The sequence below is a fragment of the Oncorhynchus mykiss genome, chromosome Y, assembly GCF_013265735.2.
Source record: "Oncorhynchus mykiss isolate Arlee chromosome Y, USDA_OmykA_1.1, whole genome shotgun sequence".
NCBI lineage: Eukaryota > Metazoa > Chordata > Actinopteri > Salmoniformes > Salmonidae > Oncorhynchus > Oncorhynchus mykiss.
The window spans coordinates 35,579,745-35,600,773 of record NC_048593.1 but is presented as its reverse complement, the minus strand read 5'-3'; the positions used below and the strand labels follow the sequence as shown (position 1 = coordinate 35,600,773).

The 21,029-nt window shown below is 42.1% G+C and overlaps 1 protein-coding gene across 7 annotated transcripts in view; it reads right to left on the bottom strand.

Moving 5' to 3' along the window:
- Window positions 1–21,029, bottom strand: part of camk2a (calcium/calmodulin-dependent protein kinase II alpha) — a 98,541-nt gene that overhangs the window by 54,507 nt on the left and 23,005 nt on the right. For all 7 annotated transcript variants that reach the window (XM_036967563.1, XM_036967564.1, XM_036967562.1 and 4 more), the window contains exons 3-4: window positions 13,805–13,864; window positions 1,001–1,055 (exon numbers count right to left, since the gene is read on the bottom strand). In XM_036967563.1, the coding sequence (XP_036823458.1) occupies window positions 1,001–1,055; window positions 13,805–13,864 (115 nt within the window). The remainder of the gene's footprint in view (window positions 1–1,000; window positions 1,056–13,804; window positions 13,865–21,029) is intronic.

The following is a 21,029-nucleotide window of genomic DNA, read 5'->3' as shown; positions in this document are numbered from 1 at the left end:
CGCTGCAACTCCTGTACGGACTCGGGAGAGGATATGGTCGAGAGCCATGCATCCTTTAATACACGACCCTGCCAAGCCGCACTGCTTCTTGACACACTGCTCACTTAACCCAGAAGCCAGCCGCACCAATGCGTCGGAGGAAACACGGTCCAACTGGCGACCGTGTCAGCGTGCATGCGCCCGGCCCACCACAGGAGTCGCTAGAGTGTGATGGGACAAGGACATCCTGGCTAGCCAAACCCTCCCCTAATCTGGACAATGCTGGGCCAATTGTGCGCCGCCTCATGGGTCTCCCAGTCGCGGCCGGCTGCGACACAGCCCGGGTTCAAACCCGGATCTGTAGTGACGCCAATAGCACTGCGATTTAGTACCTTAGACCGCTGCACCACTCTGGAGGCCATACAGAGAGATACTTGATGAAAACCGGCTCCAGAGCACTCGGGACCTCAGACTGGGGCTAAGTGGCTTAGGGACAAGTCTGTGGCTTCGGGACAAGTTTTGGGAATGTCCTTGATTGGCCCAGCCAGAGCCTGGACTTGAACCCGATCGAACATCCCTGAAAAAAGCTGTGCAGAAACGCTCCCTATCCAACCTGACAGAGCTTGAGAGGATCTGCAGAGAAGAACGGGAGAAACTCCCCAAATACAGGTGTGCCTTGCTTTTCTTTCAAAAACAAGGACATTTCTAAGTGACCTCAAACTCATTTCTAAGTGACCTGTTGGCCTGTGGCTGAATGTTGCTGGGGTCCCTGGTGTATAGCTTACCGAGGAGCTTATTGAAATCAGGACCACTGCCTAGCTCAATGGTAGATATTAATTTACTGTGGTTGTGTCTCATACAGGCTGTTGTGCAGAATGTGATTAGAACTCACATCAAGACTCACATCAAGCCACCTCTCAGCCTTAAAATAATAATTTTGTCATTAATGTCAATCATTCCCACTGTGTGTGTGAGTGGATGAATTATGAAATAAATAGATTCAATGCAGTGCATTACTCACAGGTCAAAGATCAGGTAGTGATGCCCTTCCTCCGAGATGCTGTCATGGAGACGCACTGGATGGAGAAAAGAGAGAAAGGAAGTCATGTTTTTAAAACTACTTAAGTGAAGCTTGGATAGTGTTTGTGGTGTCCTATTGATGTGCTTATGTTATCTCCATGATGGAGAGAAGAGTATACACTCTCTCCCTCTCCCTCTTTCTCTCTCCCTCTTTCTCTCTCCCTCTTTCTCTCTCCCTCTTTCTCTCTCCCTCTCTCCCTCTTTCTCTCTCTCTCCCTCTCTCCTCCCTCTTTCTCTCTCCCTCTTTCTCTCTCTCTCCCTCTTTCTCTCTCCCTCTCTCCCTCTTTCTCTCTCTCTCTCCTCTCCCTCTTTCTCTCTCCCTCTTTCTCCCTCTTTCTCTCTCCCTCTCTCCTCTCCCTCTTGCTCTCTTTCTGTTGCATTGTTCTCCTCACCAGTGCCAATCACCACCTCTCCCTGTCCTCCCCATCCCTCCCATCCCCTACCCCTCCCTCTCCCAGCAGGCAGTGTGTTATATACTGCTCTGTGTGCATGTGTGTGGGTGTGTTTGTACTGAGACGAGAGGACAGGTGTGTGTTTGAGTGTGTGTATGTGTGTTTGTGTGTAGGTGCCGAGATAGAAAGGCTAACAAGAGGAAGACTGCAGTATAGATACCTTCACCTGTATAGATACATTCACCAGTATAACTACCTTCACCTGTATAGATACCTTCACCTGCCAACACCAATGCTTAGCAACAGTCTCCCCATTACATAAGCATGAAACAGCAATCCCAGATAATTCTCCCCAACTTTGCCAAAAAAGCAAAGGTTGTGGAAGTAGTGTGATCCTGAGCTGCTTTTTGTCTAGAGAGGTAGTCTGTGTACCGGTCTGGTTAGCATTCCACACCTTGCCACTTCTTGGAGCTCAACAGACAGGTAACCAGGCTGCCAGAGAGGATCTACCAGAGGAAACGTTCAATCTGCTGTTACTGATGGTGATTTTGGCCTGTCACTGGCTGTGTTGGTTTCCCTTGGCAAGGCTTTCCCTATCAGTCAAAGGGACACTCCAGTCTCTTTGTTATAGGTTGTGACTAGGTTAAGTCACTAAAGAGTATCAATTTTGATGGAAACCTTTGATCCCAGACTCCTTAAGAACCTTTAATTTACCAAACACTTGTATAGGCTGTTGTCAACCATCTATCTGAGGAATTCCTACAGGAAACGCAAATTGAATAGGGTTGTGTCTAGCTGGATAGGGATGTGTCTAACTGAATAGGGATGTGTCTAACTGAATAGGGATGTGCCTCGCTGAATAGGGATGTGTCTAACTGAATAGGGATGTGTCTAACTGAATCGGGATGTGCCTAGCTGAATAGGGATGTGTCTAGCTGAATAGGGATGTGTCTAACTGAATAGGGATGTGCCTAACTGAATAGGGATGTGTCTAACTGAATAGGTATGTGTCTAGCTGAATAGGGATGTGTCTAACTGAATAGGTCTGTGTCTAGCTGAATAGGGATGTGTCTAGCTGAATAGGGATGTGCCTAACTGAATAGATATGTGTCTAACTGAATAGGGATGTGTCTAGCTGAATAGGGATGTGTCTAACTGAATAGGGATGTGTCTAACTGAATAGATATGTGTCTAACTGAATAGGGATGTGTCTAACTGAATAGGGATGTGTCTAACTGAATAGGGATGTGTCTAGCAGAATAGGGATGTGTCTAACTGAATAGGGATGTGTCTAACTGATTAGAGATGTGTCTAACTGAATAGGGATGTGTCTAGCAGAATAGGGATGTGTCTAACTGAATAGGGATGTGTCTAACTGATTAGAGATGTGTCTAACTGAATAGGGATGTGTCTAACTGAATAGGGATGTGCCTAGCTGAATAGGGATGTGTCTAACTGAATAGATACTGTATGTGTCTAACTGAATAGGGATGTGCCTAACTGAATAGATGTGTCTAACTGAATAGGGATGTGCCTAACTGAATAGATGTGTCTAACTGAATAGGGATGTGTCTAACTGAATAGGGATGTGTCTAACTGAATAGGGATGTGTCTAACTGAATAGATGTGTCTAACTGAATAGGGATGTGTCTAACTGAATAGATGTGTCTAACTGAATAGGGATGTGTCTAACTGAATAGATGTGTCTAACTGAATAGATACTGTATGTGTCTAACTGAATAGATGTGTCTAACTGAATAGAGATGTGATGGCTCCTCTGTCTCACCCACAAAGCAATATGATAGCGTAATGTATTTATAATGTAAAATGAGCCTCTGTACAGAAAGACTAATGTGAAGGACAAATTGGAGAGCAGGAACTTCTTGATGCAATTAAAGCCTTTAAGACTGGGAAAACTCCAGGGCTGGATGGATTACCATTTGAGGTACACTTATCTGTTTTTGATGTTCTCAGAGGACGATTATTAGCATGTTTTAACCACTCCTATAACAATTGAAGATTATCAGATAAGAAGACTCAACAAGAAGATCTGATTGAATTATTACTGAAACAGGACCCAAGTGGTAAATATAAAGATCCAGTCCATTTGATAACGTGGACGCCCCTTACACTTCAGTGTTGTGATGCAAAAGCTATAGCAAAATAACTAGCGCATAGAATTAAAAAGGTATTGTGGGACATTATTCATCCATATCACACAGGATTTTAACATGGACGATACGTTGGAGATAATATAAGACAAGTAATGGAAACAATAGAACACTTTAAAAAATCTGGGAAACCAGGCCTGGTATTCATAGCTGACCTTGAAAGGGCTTTTGAAAAAGTATGACTGGAATTTATATACAGTGCATTCGGAAAGTATTCTGTCCCCTTGACTTTTTCCACATTTTCTTACGTTACAGCCTTATTCTAAAATTGATTAAATCGTTTTTTCCCCCATCAATCTACACACAATACCACATAATGACAAACACAAAAACTGGTTTTTAGAAATGTATTCTAAAATGGATTATATTGTCATCTCTGGAGGAAACCTGACACCATCCCTACAGTGAAGCATGGTGGTGCCAGCATCATGCTGTGGGATGTTTTTCAGTGACAGGGACTAGGAGACTAGTTAGGATCGAAGGAAAGATGAATGGAGCAAAGTACAGAGAGATCTTTGATGAAAACCTGTGCCAGAGCGCTCAGGACCTCAGACTGGGGTGAAGGTTCACCTTCCAACAGGACAACGACCCTAAGCACACAGCCAAGACAACACAGGAGTGGCTTCAGGACAAGTCTCTGAATGTCCTTGAGTCACCCAGCCAGATCCTGGACTTGAACCCGATCGAACATCTCTGGAGAAACCTGAAAATAGCTGTGCAGCGATGCTCCCCATCTAACCTGACAGCGCTTGAGAGGATCTGCAGAGAGGAATGGGAGAAACTCCCCAAATAGAGGTGTGTCAAACTTGTAGCGTCATACCCAAGAAGACTCAAGGCTGTAATCATAATTGCTTCAACACAGTATTAAGTAAAGGGTCTGAATACTTATGTAAATGTGTAATTGCAGTTTTTAATTTTTTATGAACAAGAAAATTGCTTTGTCACTATGGGGTATTGTGTGTAGATTGATAAGGGGGAGAAAAACAATGTAATCCATTTTAGAATAAGGCTGCAACGTAACAAAATGTGGAAAAAGTAAAGTGGTCTGAATACTTTCCGAATGCACTGTACGTGGGTGGACTTTGGCTCGTTGACGAATAACCGCCCCCAGTTACTGCAGAGGAAGGCTGCCATGTAAAGAATCCGCCGATAAACAAAACTAGGCTGAGGATCTAACTGCCGCTCTGCACAGTGTCAATCAACATAGTGGATACAGGAGAACAGAGAGAGTGCTGGATAAGGGTCTTTAATAGCCTGTTATGGCTGCAGGTTAGGCTGAGGGAGAGAAAGCGCTGGATGAGAGCAGTGAGTCTCAATGCATCCAGCTGATTTGAGGGAGAAAAGCCTTAAAATCTTATATCAGAACCTATGCTGTACATCTAAAACAACCACCCTTCGGCAGAACCAGGGTCTCAACTTCTACATTATCAGGGGAGAACTTGACACCGTGACACAATGCTCTTTGTCCTATTGAGTAGTAGTCTATGCAGGATAATTTCCCACAAGGGCTTTAAAATGTATCAACAGCCACAGGGGCAAATCGTCAGCGAGATCACGTATTCCTTTCCCCCCAGTCTGTCTGTGTGGGAGCAGGAATAATTCTGCTGGTGCTGATAATTCTGCTGGTGCTATCACTATTCTCTCTCTATCCCTCTCTCTATTCCTCTCCTCTCTCTATTCCTCTCCTCTATCTATCCCTCTCCCTCTCTACATCCTCTCTCTATCCCTATTCTCTCTCTATCCCTCTCTCTATTGCTCTCCTCTATCTATCACTCTCCCTCTCTACATCCTCTCTCTATCCCTATTCTCTCTCTATCCCTCTCTCTATTCCTCTCCCTCTCTACATCCTCTCTCTATCCCTATTCCTCTCTATCCCTCTCTCTATTCCTCTCCTCTATCTATCCCCTCCCTCTCTACATCCTCTCTCTATCACTATTCTCTCTCTATCCCTCTCTCTATTCATCTCCTTTCTCTATCCCTCTCCCTCTCTACATCCTCTCTCTATCCCTATTCTTTCTCTATCCCTCTCTCTATTCCTCTCCCTCTCTACATCCTCTCTCTATCCCTATTCTCTCTCTATCCCTCTCTCTATCCCTCTCCCTCTCTACATCCTCTCTCTATCCCTATTATCTCTCTATCCCTCTCTCTATTCATCTCCTTTCTCTATCCCTCTCCCTCTCTACATACTCTCTCTATCCCTATTCTCTCTCTATCCCTCTCTCTATTCCTCTCCCTCTCTACATCCTATCTCTATCCATATTCTTTCTCTAGCCCTCTCTATATCCCTCTCCCTCTCTACATCCTCTCTCTATCCCTATTCTCTCTCTACATCCCCTCTCTATTCCTCTCCTCTCTCTATCCCTCTCCCTCTACATCCTCTGTCTATCCATAGTCTCTCTCTATCTCTATCCTCTCTCTATCTTTTCTCTATCCCTCTCTCTCTCTCTCTCTCTCTATCCTCTCTCTATCTTTTCTCTATCCCCCTCTCTCTCTCTATCCTCTCTATATCCTCTCTCTATCCCTCTCTCTCTTTATTCCTCTCCTCTCTCTCTCATCCTATCCCTATCCCTATCATCTCTCTATCCCTCTCTCCTCTTTCTGTCCCTCTCTCTATCCCTATTCTATCTCTATCCCCTCTCCCATCCTCTCCCTATCTCTATCCTCTCTCTATCCTCCCTCTATCCCTCTCTCTATTCATCTCCTCTCCCTCTCCCTCTCCCTCTCCCTCTCCCTATCAACTCAATTTCAATTCAATTTAAGGGCTCTATTGGCATGGGAAACATATGTTTACATTGCCAAAGCAAGTGAAATAGAAAATAAACAAAAAATGAACAGTAAACATTACACTTCCGAAAGTTCCAAAATAATAAAGACATTTCACATCATATCATGTGCAAATTGTTAAAGTACAAAAGGGAAAATAAATAAACATAAATATGGGTTGTATTTACAATGGTGTTTGTTCTTCACTGGTTGGCCTTTTCTTGTAGCAACAGGTTACACATCTTGCTGCTGTGATTTCACACTGTGGAATTTCACACAATAGATATACGAGTTTATCAAAATTGGATTTGTTTTTAATTTTTTGGCGGGGGCTGTGTAATTTGAGGGAAATATGTGCCTCTAATATGGTCATACATTTGGCAGGAGGTTAGGAAGTGCAGCTCAGTTTCAACCTCATTTTGTGGGCAGTGTGCACATAGACTGTCTTCTCTTGAGAGCCAGGTCTGCCTACGGCGGCCTTTCTCAATATCAAGGCTATGCTCACTGAGTCTGTACATAGTCAAATCTTTCCTTACATTTGGGTCAGTCACAGTGGTCAGGTATTCTGCCACTGTGTACTCTCTGTTTAGGGGCAAATAGCATTCTAGTTTGCTCAGTTTTTGTTGTTGGTTGTTTCCAGGGGACTCTTCCAGGTTCATCTCTCTGTAGGTGATGACTTTGTTATGGAAGGCCTGGGAACCGCTTGTAGAATTTAACAGCTCTTTTCTGGGATTTGATCATTAGCGGGTATCGGCCTAATTCTGCTCTGCATGCATTATTTTGTGTTTTACGTTGTACACTGAGGATATTTTTGCAGAATTCTGCATGCAGAGTCTCAATTTGGTGTTTGTCCCATTTTGTGAATTCTTTGTTGGTGAGCGGACCCCAGACCTCACAACCTCAAAGGGCAATGGGTTCTATAACTGATTCTAGTATATTTAGCCAGATCATAATTGGTATGTCAAATTTTATGTTCCTTTTGATGGCATAGAAGGCCCTTCTTGCCATGTCTCTCAGATCGTTCACAGCTTTGTGGAAGTTACCTGTGGCGCTGATGTTTAGGCTGAGGTATGTATAGTTTTTTGTGTGCTCTAGGGAAATGATGTCTAGGTGGAATTTGTATTTGTGGTCCTTGCAACTGGACCTTTTTTGGAACATTATTTTTGTCTTACTGAGATTTTCTGTCAGGGCCCAGGTCTGACAGAATCTGTGTAGAAGATCTAGGTGCTGCTGTAGGCCCTCCTCCTCCTTGGTTGGGGACATAAGCACAAGATCGTTGGTAAACAGTAGACATTTGACTTGAGACTCTAGTAGGGTGAGGCCGGGTGCTGCAGACTGTTGTAGTGCCCTCGTCAATTCGTTGATATATATGTTGAAGAGGGTGGGGCTTAAGCTGCATCCATGTCTCATCCCATGGCCTTGTGGAAAGAAATGTGTTTTTTGCCCATTTTAACCACACACTTGGTGTTTGTGTACATGGATTTTATAATATCATCTGTTTTTCCCACAACACCACTTTCCATCAATTTGTATAGCAGACCCTCATGCCAAATTGAGTCAAAAGCTTTTCTTAAATCTTAAGAATTTGCCTTTGCTTTGGTTGGTTTCTTTGTCAATTTGGGTGTGCAGGATGAATACGTGGTCTGTTGTATGGTAATTTAGTAAAAAGCCAATTTGACATTTGCTCAGTACATGGTTTTCACTGAGGAAATGTACGAGTCTGCTGTTAATGATAATTCAGAGCATTTTCCCAAGGTTGCTGTTGACGCATATCCCACGGTAGTTATTGGGGTCAAATTTTGGGATGATCAGTCCTTGGTTCCAAATATTGGGGAAGATGCCAGAAGATGTTAAAGAGTTTAAGTGTAGCCAATTGGAATTTGTGGTCTGTTAATTTTATCATTTAATTTAGGATACAATCAACACCACAGGCTTTTGGGGAAGGAGGATTTGTATTTTGTCCTGTAGTTCATTCAATGTAATTGGAGAATACAGTGGGTTTTGGTAGTCTTTAATAGTTGATTCTAAGATTTGTATTTGTCACGTCCTGACCTTTTTTATGTCTCTATTTTGGTTTGGTCAGGGCGTGAGTTGGGGTGGGCATTCTATGTTTTTCATTCTATGTTTTGTTCTGTGTGTTGTATTTCTATATGTTTGGCCTGGTATGGTTCCCAATCAGAGGCAGCTGTCAATTGTTGTCTCTGAATGAGAACCATACTTAGGTAGCCTGTTCCCACCTGTGTTGGTGGGTAGTTGTTTTCTGTTTTTGTATTCTGTACCAGACAGAACTGTTTTGGTTTCGTTCATTCTCTTTTGTTGGTTTTTCATTCAGTGTTCTATTCATATATAAAGATGAACACATACGACGCTGCACCTTGGTCCTCACCTCCTTCTCCCGGCGACATTTGTTACAGAACTACCCACCACCAAAGGACCAAGCAGCGTGTAATGGACTCCTGGACATGGGAGGAAATCGCAGCTCCTCGAATCGGCCGGACTAGAGTGGGCATCGAGCCAGGAGGGATGATGCCGGCTCAGCGCATCTGGTCTCCAGTGCATTTCCTCGGCCGGGGTTATACCGCACCAGCCCTACGCACGGTGTCCCCGGTTCGCCAGCACAGCCCAGTGCGGCCTGTTCCAACTCTCCACACTTGCCGGGCTACAAGGGGTATCCATCCAGGACAGGTTGTGCAGGCTTGTTGCTCGAGACCTCCAGTGCGCCTCCACGGCCCTGTGCATCTGGTGCCTCGGCCAAGGAAGAGGCCGCCTGTAGGTCTCCCCAGCCTGGTGAATCCTGTGCCTACTCCCAGATTCAAGTCTCCCTCCTGTCCGGAGCCGCCAGAGCCGCCCGTCTGTCCGGAGCCGCCAGAGCTGCCCGTCAGTCCGGAGCCGCCAGAGCCGCCCGTCAGTCCGGAGCCGCCAGAGCCGCCTGTCAGTCCGGAGCCGCCAGAGTCTCCCACCTGTCCGGCGCCGCCAGAGTCTCCCTCCTATTCGGGGCCCGCTGTAAGGGTCCCCAGTTCGGGGTCGGCGGCGAGGGTCACCACTCCAGAGGCGCCAAGTGGGCCAAGACTAAGGTTGAGTGGGGTCTACGTCCCGCACCAAAGCCGCCACCGCAGTGAAATGCCCACCCAGACCCTCCCCTATAGGTTCAGGTTTTGCAGCCGGAGTCCACACCTTTTGGGGGGGGGGGCTGTCACGTGACATAAATAAAAATGAACACGTACAACGCTGCACCTTGGTCCTCACCTCCTTCTCCCGACGACATTCGTTACAGTATTTGATCATGTATATGTTTTTGCTGTTTCTTTTTATCCGTTTTGGATAAATAATTATTTGTGTTGTTGTTTGTTTAGTGTTTTCCAATTTTTCCAGAAGTGGTTAGAGTCTATGGATTCTTCAATTACATTGAGCAGATTTATGACGTGATGTTCCTTCTTTTTCGGTAGTGTATTTCTGTATTGTTTTAGTGATTCACCATAGTGAAGGAGTAGGTTCAGGTATTCTGGGTCTCTATGTTTGTGGTTGGATAGGTTTCTCAATTTCTTTCTTAGGTTTTTGCATTCTTCATCAAATCATTTGTCATTGTTCTGCCTAACATTTTTTGATTTGATAGGAAAGCTGAAAGGTCAAATATACTGTTTAGGTTTTCTACTGCCAAGTTTACAGCTTCACTATTACAGTGAATCGTTTTGTCCAGGAAGATGTCTAAAAGGGATTGAATTTGTTGTTGCCTTATTGTTTTTTGGTAAATTTCCACACTACTTTCCTTCCATTTATAGCATTTCTTAATATTATTCAGTTCCTTTGGCTTTGATGCTTCATAATTGAGTATTGCTCTGTTCAAGTATACTGTGATTTTGCTGTGATCTGATCGGAGTGTTTGTGGGCTGACTGTGAACGCTCTGAGAGACTCTGGGTTGAGTAGTCTACTGCCAAGAGATGAGCTATAGGTGTACCTACCGTAGGAGTCCCCTCGAAGCCTACCATTGACTATGTACAGACCCAGCGTGCGACAGAGCTGCAGGAGTTGTGACCCGTTTTTGTTGGTTATGTTGTCGTAGTTGTGCCTAGGAGGCCATATGGGGGAGGGAATGCTGTCACCTCCAGGTAGGTGTTTTACTTGTTATCTTTGAACTTTTGCCCCTTTTCTCCCCAATTTTCGTGGTAGTCAATTGGTAGTTAGTTTTGTCTCATCGCTGCAACTCCAGTACAGACTCGGGAGAGGCAAAGGTAGAGAGCCATGTGTCCTCCAAAACATCATCCAACCAAGCCAAATCAAATCAAATTTTACTGGTCACATACACATGGTTAGCAGATGTTAATGTGAGTATAGCGAAATGCTTGTGCTTCTAGTTCCGACCGCACAGTAATATCTAACAAGTAATCTAACAATTTCACAACAACTACCTTATACACACACAAGTGTAAAGGGATGAATAAGAATATGTACATATAAATATATGAGAGATGGCCGTACGGCATAGGCAAGATGCAGTAGATGGTATAGAGTACAGTATATACATATGAGATGAGTAATTGTTGATGAGAATTGTTGATGAGATGAGTATTATATAATTATATATTATATACATTATATAAAGTGGCATTGTTTAAAGTGACTAGTTTTTTTACATCCATTTTTTATTATTAAAGTGGCTGGAGTTGAGTCAGTATGTTGGCAGTAGCCACTCAATGGCTGTTTAACAGTCTGATGGCCTTGAGATAGAAGCTGTTTTCAGTCTCTCGGTCCCTGCTTTGATGCACCTGTACTGACCCCGCCACACTGCTTCTTGACACAATGCCCGCTTAACCCGGAAGCCAGCCACACCAATGTGTCGGAGGAAACACCGTACACCTGACGACCATGTCAGCGTGCATGCACCCGGCCTGCCACTGGTGTCGCTAGAGCGCGATGGGACAAGGACATCCCTGCCGGCCAGACCCTCCCCAAACCCGGAAGCCGTTTGGCCAATTGTGCACCGGCCATTGGGTCTCCCGGGCACGGCTGGCTGTGACAGAGCCTGGACTCGAACCAGGATCTCTAGAGGCACAGCAAGCAACTGCAGTGCCTTAGACCACTGCGCCACTCGGGAGGCCCTCCAGGTAGGTGTTTGTCCCCCTGTGTGCTGAGGGTGTCAAGTTCTTGTCCAGTTCTGGCATTTAGGTTGCCACAGACATGTCCCTGGGCCTGGAAATGATTGATTTCCCCCTCAAGGATGGAGAAGTTACCTTCATTAACGTATGGGGATTATAGTGGGGGGATATGGGTAGCACACAGGAGGACATTTTTCTCTGTTGAGATCATTTCCTTTTGAATTTCTAGCCAAATGTAAAATGTTCCTAAAATGTTCCTCATTTAATAGAGTGGGTTAGGGCTGCTCTATACCAAATTAGCATAGCATTAGCATTAGCACCCCTGAGTCTCTTCCCTGTTTCACACCTGGTAGTTTGGTGGATGAGACTACCATCTCTCTGTAACCTAGAGGGCAACCAGTGGGTCCATTTCCTCTATACCATGTTTCTTGTAGGATAACAATGTCTGTATTTCTTATTTATGTGGTGCAATCCAGGTTCCTGCTCTTTAGGCCAAATGCAGATGACCTTAGGCCTTGGATATTCCAGGATGAGATAGTGAAGGCTCTGTGTTCCATAAAGTGTCCAATGTTGTTGGTTGTGTGGTTTGGACTCAGACCAGTAAATGTGAGCAGAGCCTGCTGAGCATCTGGTACATCCCATTGGCTTGGGCTAGTGTAAGAGTTGGGGTTGGGACTGTTTGCCTTCTCACAGCATGGGCGTAGGTGTGACTCTCCTTCTCTCTCTATCCTCTCTATATCCCTCTCTCTATCCCCCTATCAATCATCTATCTGTTCACTCTATCCTCACTCTATCCTCTCTCTATCTTCTCTATATCCTCTCTCTATCCTGTCTCTCTCCTTTCTCTCCTTTCTCTCCCCTCTCTCTATCCTCTCTATATCATCTCTATCCCTCTCTCAATCTTCTCTATATCCTCTCTCTATCCTCTTTCTATCTTCTCTCTATCCTCTCCTCTCTCAATCCTCTTTATCTTCTCTTTATTCTCTCTATTCTCTCTCTATCCCCTCTATTCCCTTATATCCTCTCTCTATCCTCTCTCTATCCTCTGTATATCCTCACTTTATTCTCTCTATCTTCTCTCTATCCTCTCTCCTCTCTACTCTCTCTATCATCTCTCCTCTCTCTATTCTCTCTACCCCTTTATATCCTCTCCCTATCCTATCTCAATCTTATATCCATCTATACTCTCTATGTCATCTCCAACCCTCTCTTAATCCTCTCTCTATCCTATCTATATCCTCTCTCTAACCTCTCTATATATCCTCTCTATCCCTCTCTCTATCCACTCTCTATCCTATCTCTATCCACTCTCTATCCTCTCTCTATCCTCTCTATATCCTCTCTATCCCTCTCTATCCACTCTCTATCCTCTTTCTATCCTCCTCCCTATATCCTCTTTATATAACCCTCTCTATATCCTCTCTATATCCTCTCTCTATCCCCTCTGTATCATCTCTATCCCCTCTATATCATCTCTCTATGCTCTCTCTATCCTCTCTCTATCCTATCTATATCCTCTCTCTATCCTCTCTATATATCCTCTCTATCCTCTCTCTATGCTCTCTCTATCCTCTCTCTATCCCTGACAGATCACAAAGCAGCATACAACCTGCCCTGAGGGCATCCATAGGTCACAATTGTATTAGTTCTCTCTCTGACCACTCAGAGGCTGGTTTAGACATACAGTTGAGCCGTGCTCTCTCTCTCTCTCTGTCTCTCTCTCTCTCTCTCATCTCAAACACAGATGAAAATATCTTTGGATTAATAATGCAGCTCCTCTTGTCCGTGGCAGCTAGTGGGATGCATTATTAAACACGTGTGGGGCTAAGAAAAGTAGAAAAGTGCTTCTCAGCCTGTTAATCAGTAAATTACACACTGTGGTCTGATGGTGCCAGCTGTACACTCAGGAACCACAATAACGAGCTAGCTTTCTATCTCTCTGGATGACTGTTGCACTTTCACTGGGTGCATGATTCAGCTCAATGGAAGCAGATGACGTCAATACTATACTATAGTGAACTGAAAGTTTACTATGCTCTCAAGACAATCTGACCCAAGGCTAGTGAGGTGTATTTCTGAAGTGTCCCAATCTGAACTACTTCATAGGTAGTGTGAAAGAATGTGTGTAATGTGACACAAAGGAAAACTGATATTGTGGAATCAAGCCAATCATTAATGAAAAGAAATAGAACACATTTTTATGGATCATAGTACTTTTTGTGTGTTTCCAAGCTGTATTTGCCATAGAGCTTATGATATATACTGAAAGAGTGGGAGTATGATGAGGAAGCCTGCATGACCTGATCGGTCTGCTACAGAACTCACCGATATTGGAGTGCTTCAGCAGTCGGCAGATCCTGGCCTCTCTGTCCAGCTTCTGGTGATCTGAAAGCCAAACACGCAGACAGATAGTTTCACGACGCAGGAAACATTACAGGTGTGCTATCTTAATTTGACCCTGCTTCTCACAGCAGGAAAATAATTCTGCAGTGACAGGAAATGTGAATTATTATTATTATTATTGGACATTTTTGTATGGGGTTGTTGGGGCCTTTCTAAACATTGAGTACACTCCAATTAGCATTTCCTGCTGTGCAGGAAAGTTCCATGTGACAACAGATTGATTAAATTAAGATAGCTCTGGAAAGATGCCTGAGTATAGGGATGAGGGTGGGTGGTAAGGCGGGATGAAGGTGGGTGGTAAGGCGAGATGAGGGTGGGTGGGAGGGAAGGAAGGAAGGAAGGAAGGAAGGAAGGAAGGAAGATGGTAGGTGCGAGGGAGCGAGGGAGCGAGGGAGGGAGGGAGGGAGGGAGGGAGGGAGGGAGGGAGGGAGGGAGGGAGGGAGGGAGGGAGGGAGGGAGGGAGGGAGGGAGGGAGGGAGGGAGGGAGGTGAAGATGGTAGATGAGAGGGAAGGGGTGATGGTGGGTGGTAGGGAAGGAAGGAAGGAAGGAAGGAAGGAAGGAAGGAAGGAAGGAAGGAAGGAAGGAAGGAAGGAAGGAAGGAAGGAAGGAAGGAAGGAAGGAAGGAAGGAAGGAAGGAAGGAAGGAAGGAAGGTGAAAGGGTGATGGTGGGCATGGTACAGAGGGAGGAGGTTGGGGAGGAGAGAGAGGTCACATTGACACAAGCTACTCTCCCCAGTAATGAAAGTGAGATGGCGGGCAGTCAGCAAGATAACTGCCGCTTTGCCAAATAAATGCTCTTTTTCTGTCCGAGAACAGAGGGCTTTCTGCAGTATTAATGAGTGATCCAAATTGGCGGGGGAGACCCCTTTTTCCTCCTAATATCTACCCCTCTGTTCATACACTCCTTCACTGTCTGCTCAATCTGCACAGCTCAATCTCTTTCACTGTCTGCTCAGTCTGTACAGCTCATTCTCATTCTCCTTCAACAATCATGAGGAGTGTATCAGTCTTACAGTAAAAAGCCATTGCCCCTTGATCAAGTTCATGATTGCATCGGAGATGAGATAAACCAAGCCTCCTCCATCATCCAGGCTTTTCTTGAGCAGTAGCTTCACAAAAACCCATCTGCTGTGTAGCAGCAGCATTTATCATTATCAGTAAGTACTATTTCGGCAGTGTCACCATACCACAGGAGGCTGGTGGCACCTTAATTGGGGAGGACGGTATCGTGGTAATGGCTGGAGTGGAATAGGTGGAATGGTATCAAATACATCAAACTCATAGATTCAATGTTTTTGATGCCATTTCATTTGCTCCGTTCCAGACATTATTATGAGCCGTCCTCCCCTCACCAGCCTCCAATGCACCATTACACATATAAGAAATGAAACAAATATAATCTCTTTCTTTCCTTGTAGAATATTTGCCGTCGTACCAGCTTTTAAGCTTGTGCCAATCTCCTCCTCCGTCCCTACAGCCTTCCTGTACTGTACGCCATCCACCGTAATGTATACGCAAAGATATGCTCTGGACTTTAAAAATGGTGTTGCTAAGCAACCTGGCGGAATACACCAGGACTAGAATTATAAGCTATAGCTGAGTAAAAATACAGAGGGAGAAATGGAGTTCATGCAGCCCTGTGTAAATCCTCCAACAGGGGTATAATGAAAGACAAATGAAGCGTCAACAGCACTGAGCACAGAACGCAAGTCAAGGGCAATACACCAGGATAGTGTGATACTACAATGAGCCTTACAAAAACATTTTCCAATCATATATTAAACAATGACAATCAAACAGGAAATTACATACGCCGTAGAATAACAGACCCCTCTGCGTTTCAATGCAATAATCAAACACAGGTCTGTAGCCTTAAAGGCTTTTAAATGTATTATACTGAATGTCCAATACATTGTATTAGTGTAACTTTGTACAGTATCATTGATGCTCAATGTAGTACATTGATTAACACATTGACACTAAAATGTACAGTATACTGTAGATTAACATACTGACATGTACAGTATACTGTAGATTAACACATTGACACTGACATGTACAGTATACTGTAGATTAACACACAGACATGTATAGTATACTGTAGATTAACACATTGGCATTGACATGTACAGTATACTGTAGATTAACACACAGACATGTATAGTATACTGTAGATTAACACATTGACACAGAGATGTACAGTATACTGTAGATTAACACATTGACACTGACATGTACAGTATACTGTAGATTAACACATTGACACAGAGATGTACAGTATACTGTAGATTAACACACTGACATGTATCGTGGTACAGTATACTGTAGATTAACATACTGACATGTACAGTATACTGTAGATTAACACATTGACACTGACATGTACAGTATACTGTAGATTAACACACAGACATGTATAGTATACTGTAGATTAACACATTGGCATTGACATGTACAGTATACTGTAGATTAACACACTGACATGTATAGTATACTGTAGATTAACACACTGACATGTACAGTATACTGTAGATTAACACATTGACACAGAGATGTACAGTATACTGTAGATTAACACATTGACACTGACATGTACAGTATACTGTAGATTAACACATTGACACAGAGATGTACAGTATACTGTAGATTAACACATTGACACAGACATGTACAGTATACTGTAGATTAACACACTGACATGTACAGTATACTGTATATTAACACATTGACACTGACAGGTACAGTATACTGTAGATTAACACACTGACATGTATAGTATACTGTAGATTAACACATTGACACTGACATGTATAGTATACCGTAGATTAACACATTGACACAGACATGTACAATATACTGTAGATTAACACACTGACATGTACAGTATACTGTAGATTAACACATTGACATGTACAATATACTGTAGATTAACACATTGACACAGACATGTATAGTATACTGTAGATTAACACATTGACACTGACATGTACAGTATACTGTAGATTAACACATTGACATGTACAATATACTGTAGATTAACACATTGACACAGAGATGTACAGTATACTGTAGATTAACACACTGACATGTATCGTGGTACAGTATACTGTAGATTAACACATTGACACTGACATGTACAGTATACTGTAGATTAACACATTGACATGTATAGTATACTGTAGATAAACACTGACAGTGACATGTACAGTATAATGTAGATTAACACATTGACATGTATAGTATACTGTAGATTAACACATTGACACTGACATGTACAGTATACTGTAGATTAACACACTGACATGTACAGTATACTGTAGATTAACACATTGACATGTATAGTATACTGTAGATTAACACTGACAGGGACGTGTACAGTATACTGTAGATTAACACATTGACACTGACATGTACAGTATACTGTAGCTTAACACTGACAGGGACGTGTACAGTATACTGTAGATTAACACATTGACATGTACAGTATACTGTAAATTAACACATTGACATGTACAGTATACTGTAGATTATCACACTGACATGTACAGTATACTGTAGCTTAACACTGACAGGGACGTGTACAGTATACTGTAGATTAACACATTGACACTGACATGTACAGTATACTGTAGCTTAACACTGACAGGGACGTGTACAGTATACTGTAGATTAACACATTGACATGTACAGTATACTGTAAATTAACACATTGACATGTACAGTATACTGTAGATTAACACATTGACATGTACAGTATACTGTAGATTAACACATTGACACAGACATGTATAGTATACTGTATATTAACACATTGACACTGACATGTACAGTATACTGTAGATTAACACATTGACATGTATAGTATACTGTAGATTAACATACTGACATGTATAGTATACTGTAGATTAACACATTGACACTGACATGTATAGTATACTGTAGATAAACACATTGACATGTATAGTATACTGTAAATTAACACATTGACATGTACAGTATGCTGTAGATTAACACATTGACACTGACATGTATAGTATACTGTAGATTAACACATTGACATGTACAATATACTGTAGATTAACACATTGACACAGACATGTATAGTATACTGTAGATTAACACATTGACACTGACATGTACAGTATACTGTAGATTAACACATTGACATGTACAATATACTGTAGATTAACACATTGACACAGACATGTATAGTATACTGTAGATTAACACATTGACACTGACATGTACAGTATACTGTAGATTAACACATTGACATGTATAGTATACTGTAGATAAACACTGACAGTGACATGTACAGTATAATGTAAATTAACATACTGACATGTACAGTATACTGTAAATTAACACATTGACATGTACAGTATACTGTAAATTAACACATTGACATGTACAGTATACTGTAGATTAACACATTGACATGTACAGTATACTGTAGATTAACACATTGACACAGACATGTATAGTATACTGTATATTAACACATTGACACTGACATGTACAGTATACTGTAGATTAACACATTGACATGTATAGTATACTGTAGATTAACATACTGACATGTATAGTATACTGTAGATTAACACATTGACACTGACATGTATAGTATACTGTAGATAAACACATTGACATGTATAGTATACTGTAAATTAACACATTGACATGTACAGTATGCTGTAGATTAACACATTGACACTGACATGTATAGTATACTGTAGATTAACACATTGACATGTACAATATACTGTAGATTAACACATTGACACAGACATGTATAGTATACTGTAGATTAACACATTGACACTGACATGTACAGTATACTGTAGATTAACACATTGACATGTACAATATACTGTAGATTAACACATTGACACAGACATGTATAGTATACTGTAGATTAACACATTGACACTGACATGTACAGTATACTGTAGATTAACACATTGACATGTATAGTATACTGTAGATAAACACTGACAGTGACATGTACAGTATAATGTAAATTAACATACTGACATGTACAGTATACTGTAAATTAACACATTGACATGTACAGTATACTGTAGATTAACACATTGCCATGTACAGTATACTGTAGATTAACATACTTACATTACAGTATACTGTAAATTAACGTACTGACTTGTACAGTATACTGTAAATTAACACATTGACATGTACAGTATACTGTAAATGAACACATTGCCATGTACAGTATACTGTAGATTAACATACTTACATTACAGTATACTGTAAATTAACGTACTGACTTGTACAGTATACTGTAAATTAACACACAGACATGTATAGTATACTGTAGATTAACACATTGACACTGACATGTACAGTATACTGTAGATTAACACACTGACATGTACAGTATACTGTAGATTAACACATTGACACAGACATGTACAGTATACTGTAGATTAACACACTGACATGTACAGTATACTGTAGATTAACACATTGACACTGACATGTACAGTATACTGTAGATTAACACACTGACATGTACAGTATACTGTAGATTAACACACTGACACAGACATGTACAGTATACTGTAGATTAACACATTGACACAGACATGTACAATATACTGTAGATTAAAACATTGAAACGTACAGTATACTGTGGATTAACACATTGACATGTATAGTATACTGTAGATAAACACTGACAGTGGCATGTACAGTATACTGTAAATTAACATACTGACATGTACAGTATACTGTAAATTAACACATTGACATGTACAGTATACTGTAAATTAACATACTGACATGTACAGTATACTGTAAATTAACATACTGACATGTACAGTAAACTGCAAATTAACACACTGACATGTACAGTATACTGTAGATTAACACATTGACATGTATAGCATACTGTAAATTAACATACTGACATGTACAGTGTACTGTAAATTAACACACTGACATGTACAGTATTCTGTAGATTAACACATTGACACAGACATGTACAGCATACTGTAGATTAACACACTGACATGTATAGTATACTGTAGATTAACACACTGACATGTACAGTATACTGTAGATTAACACATTGACATGTACAGTATACTCTAGATTAACACATTGACACAGACATGTATAGTATACTGTAGATTAACACATTGACACAGACATGTATAGTATACTGTAGATTAACACACTGACTTGTTCAGTATACTGTAGATTAACACACTGACACAGACATGTACAGTATACTGTAGATTAACACACTGACATGTACAGTATGCTGTAGATTAACACATTGACATGTACAGTATACTGTAGATTAACACACTGACGCAGACATGTACAGTATACTGTAGATTAACACACTGACTTGTTCAGTATACTGTAGATTAACACATTGACACAGATACCATGATAATTGCTGGTCTTATTTTACACTCCTGTTGCATGCACAATAACCTGCAGCTAGACGAACATGGGCCTGACCCTTGAAGACGACCTACGTAGTTTGTCTCAATGTAGACAGACAATCAATCCACTGTTGGTTAGTTTAATACCTTGAGTGATTTTCCCAGCACCAGTAGGCCAACACATTTTGGTGTGAAGCCTTTTTAATCTAAAGAACAGCTCACTCACAGCTGATTCGGGTTAAATGATCTGCCCTACTCCTCCTGGTCCAGCTGTCCATTATAAGAATGCTAATAATCCTCCAATGCTACTCCGCCAGATGTCTTTCCCTGCTCCATGCAATCTGTTCTGCTCACCATTACACCTGAGCCTTACGTCTGAGGGTCCCCAGCCCGACAGCCAGTCGGTCTCTACAGAGCAAGTAGAGAGGCAGGCTTCGTGTAGAATGAGTCTCTACAGAGCAAGTAGAGAGGCAGGCTTCGTGTAGAATGAGTCTCTACAGAGCAAGTAGAGAGGCAGGCTTCGTGTAGAATGAGTCTCTACAGAGCAAGTAGAGAGGCAGGCTTCGTGTAGAATGGGTCTCTACAGAGCAAGTAGAGAGGCAGGCTTCGTGTAGAATGAGTCTCTACAGAACAAGTAGAGAGGCAGGCTACGTGTAGAATGAGTCTCTAGAGAGCAAGTAGAGAGGCAGGCTTTGTGTAGAATGAGTCTCTACAGAGCAAGTAGAGAGGC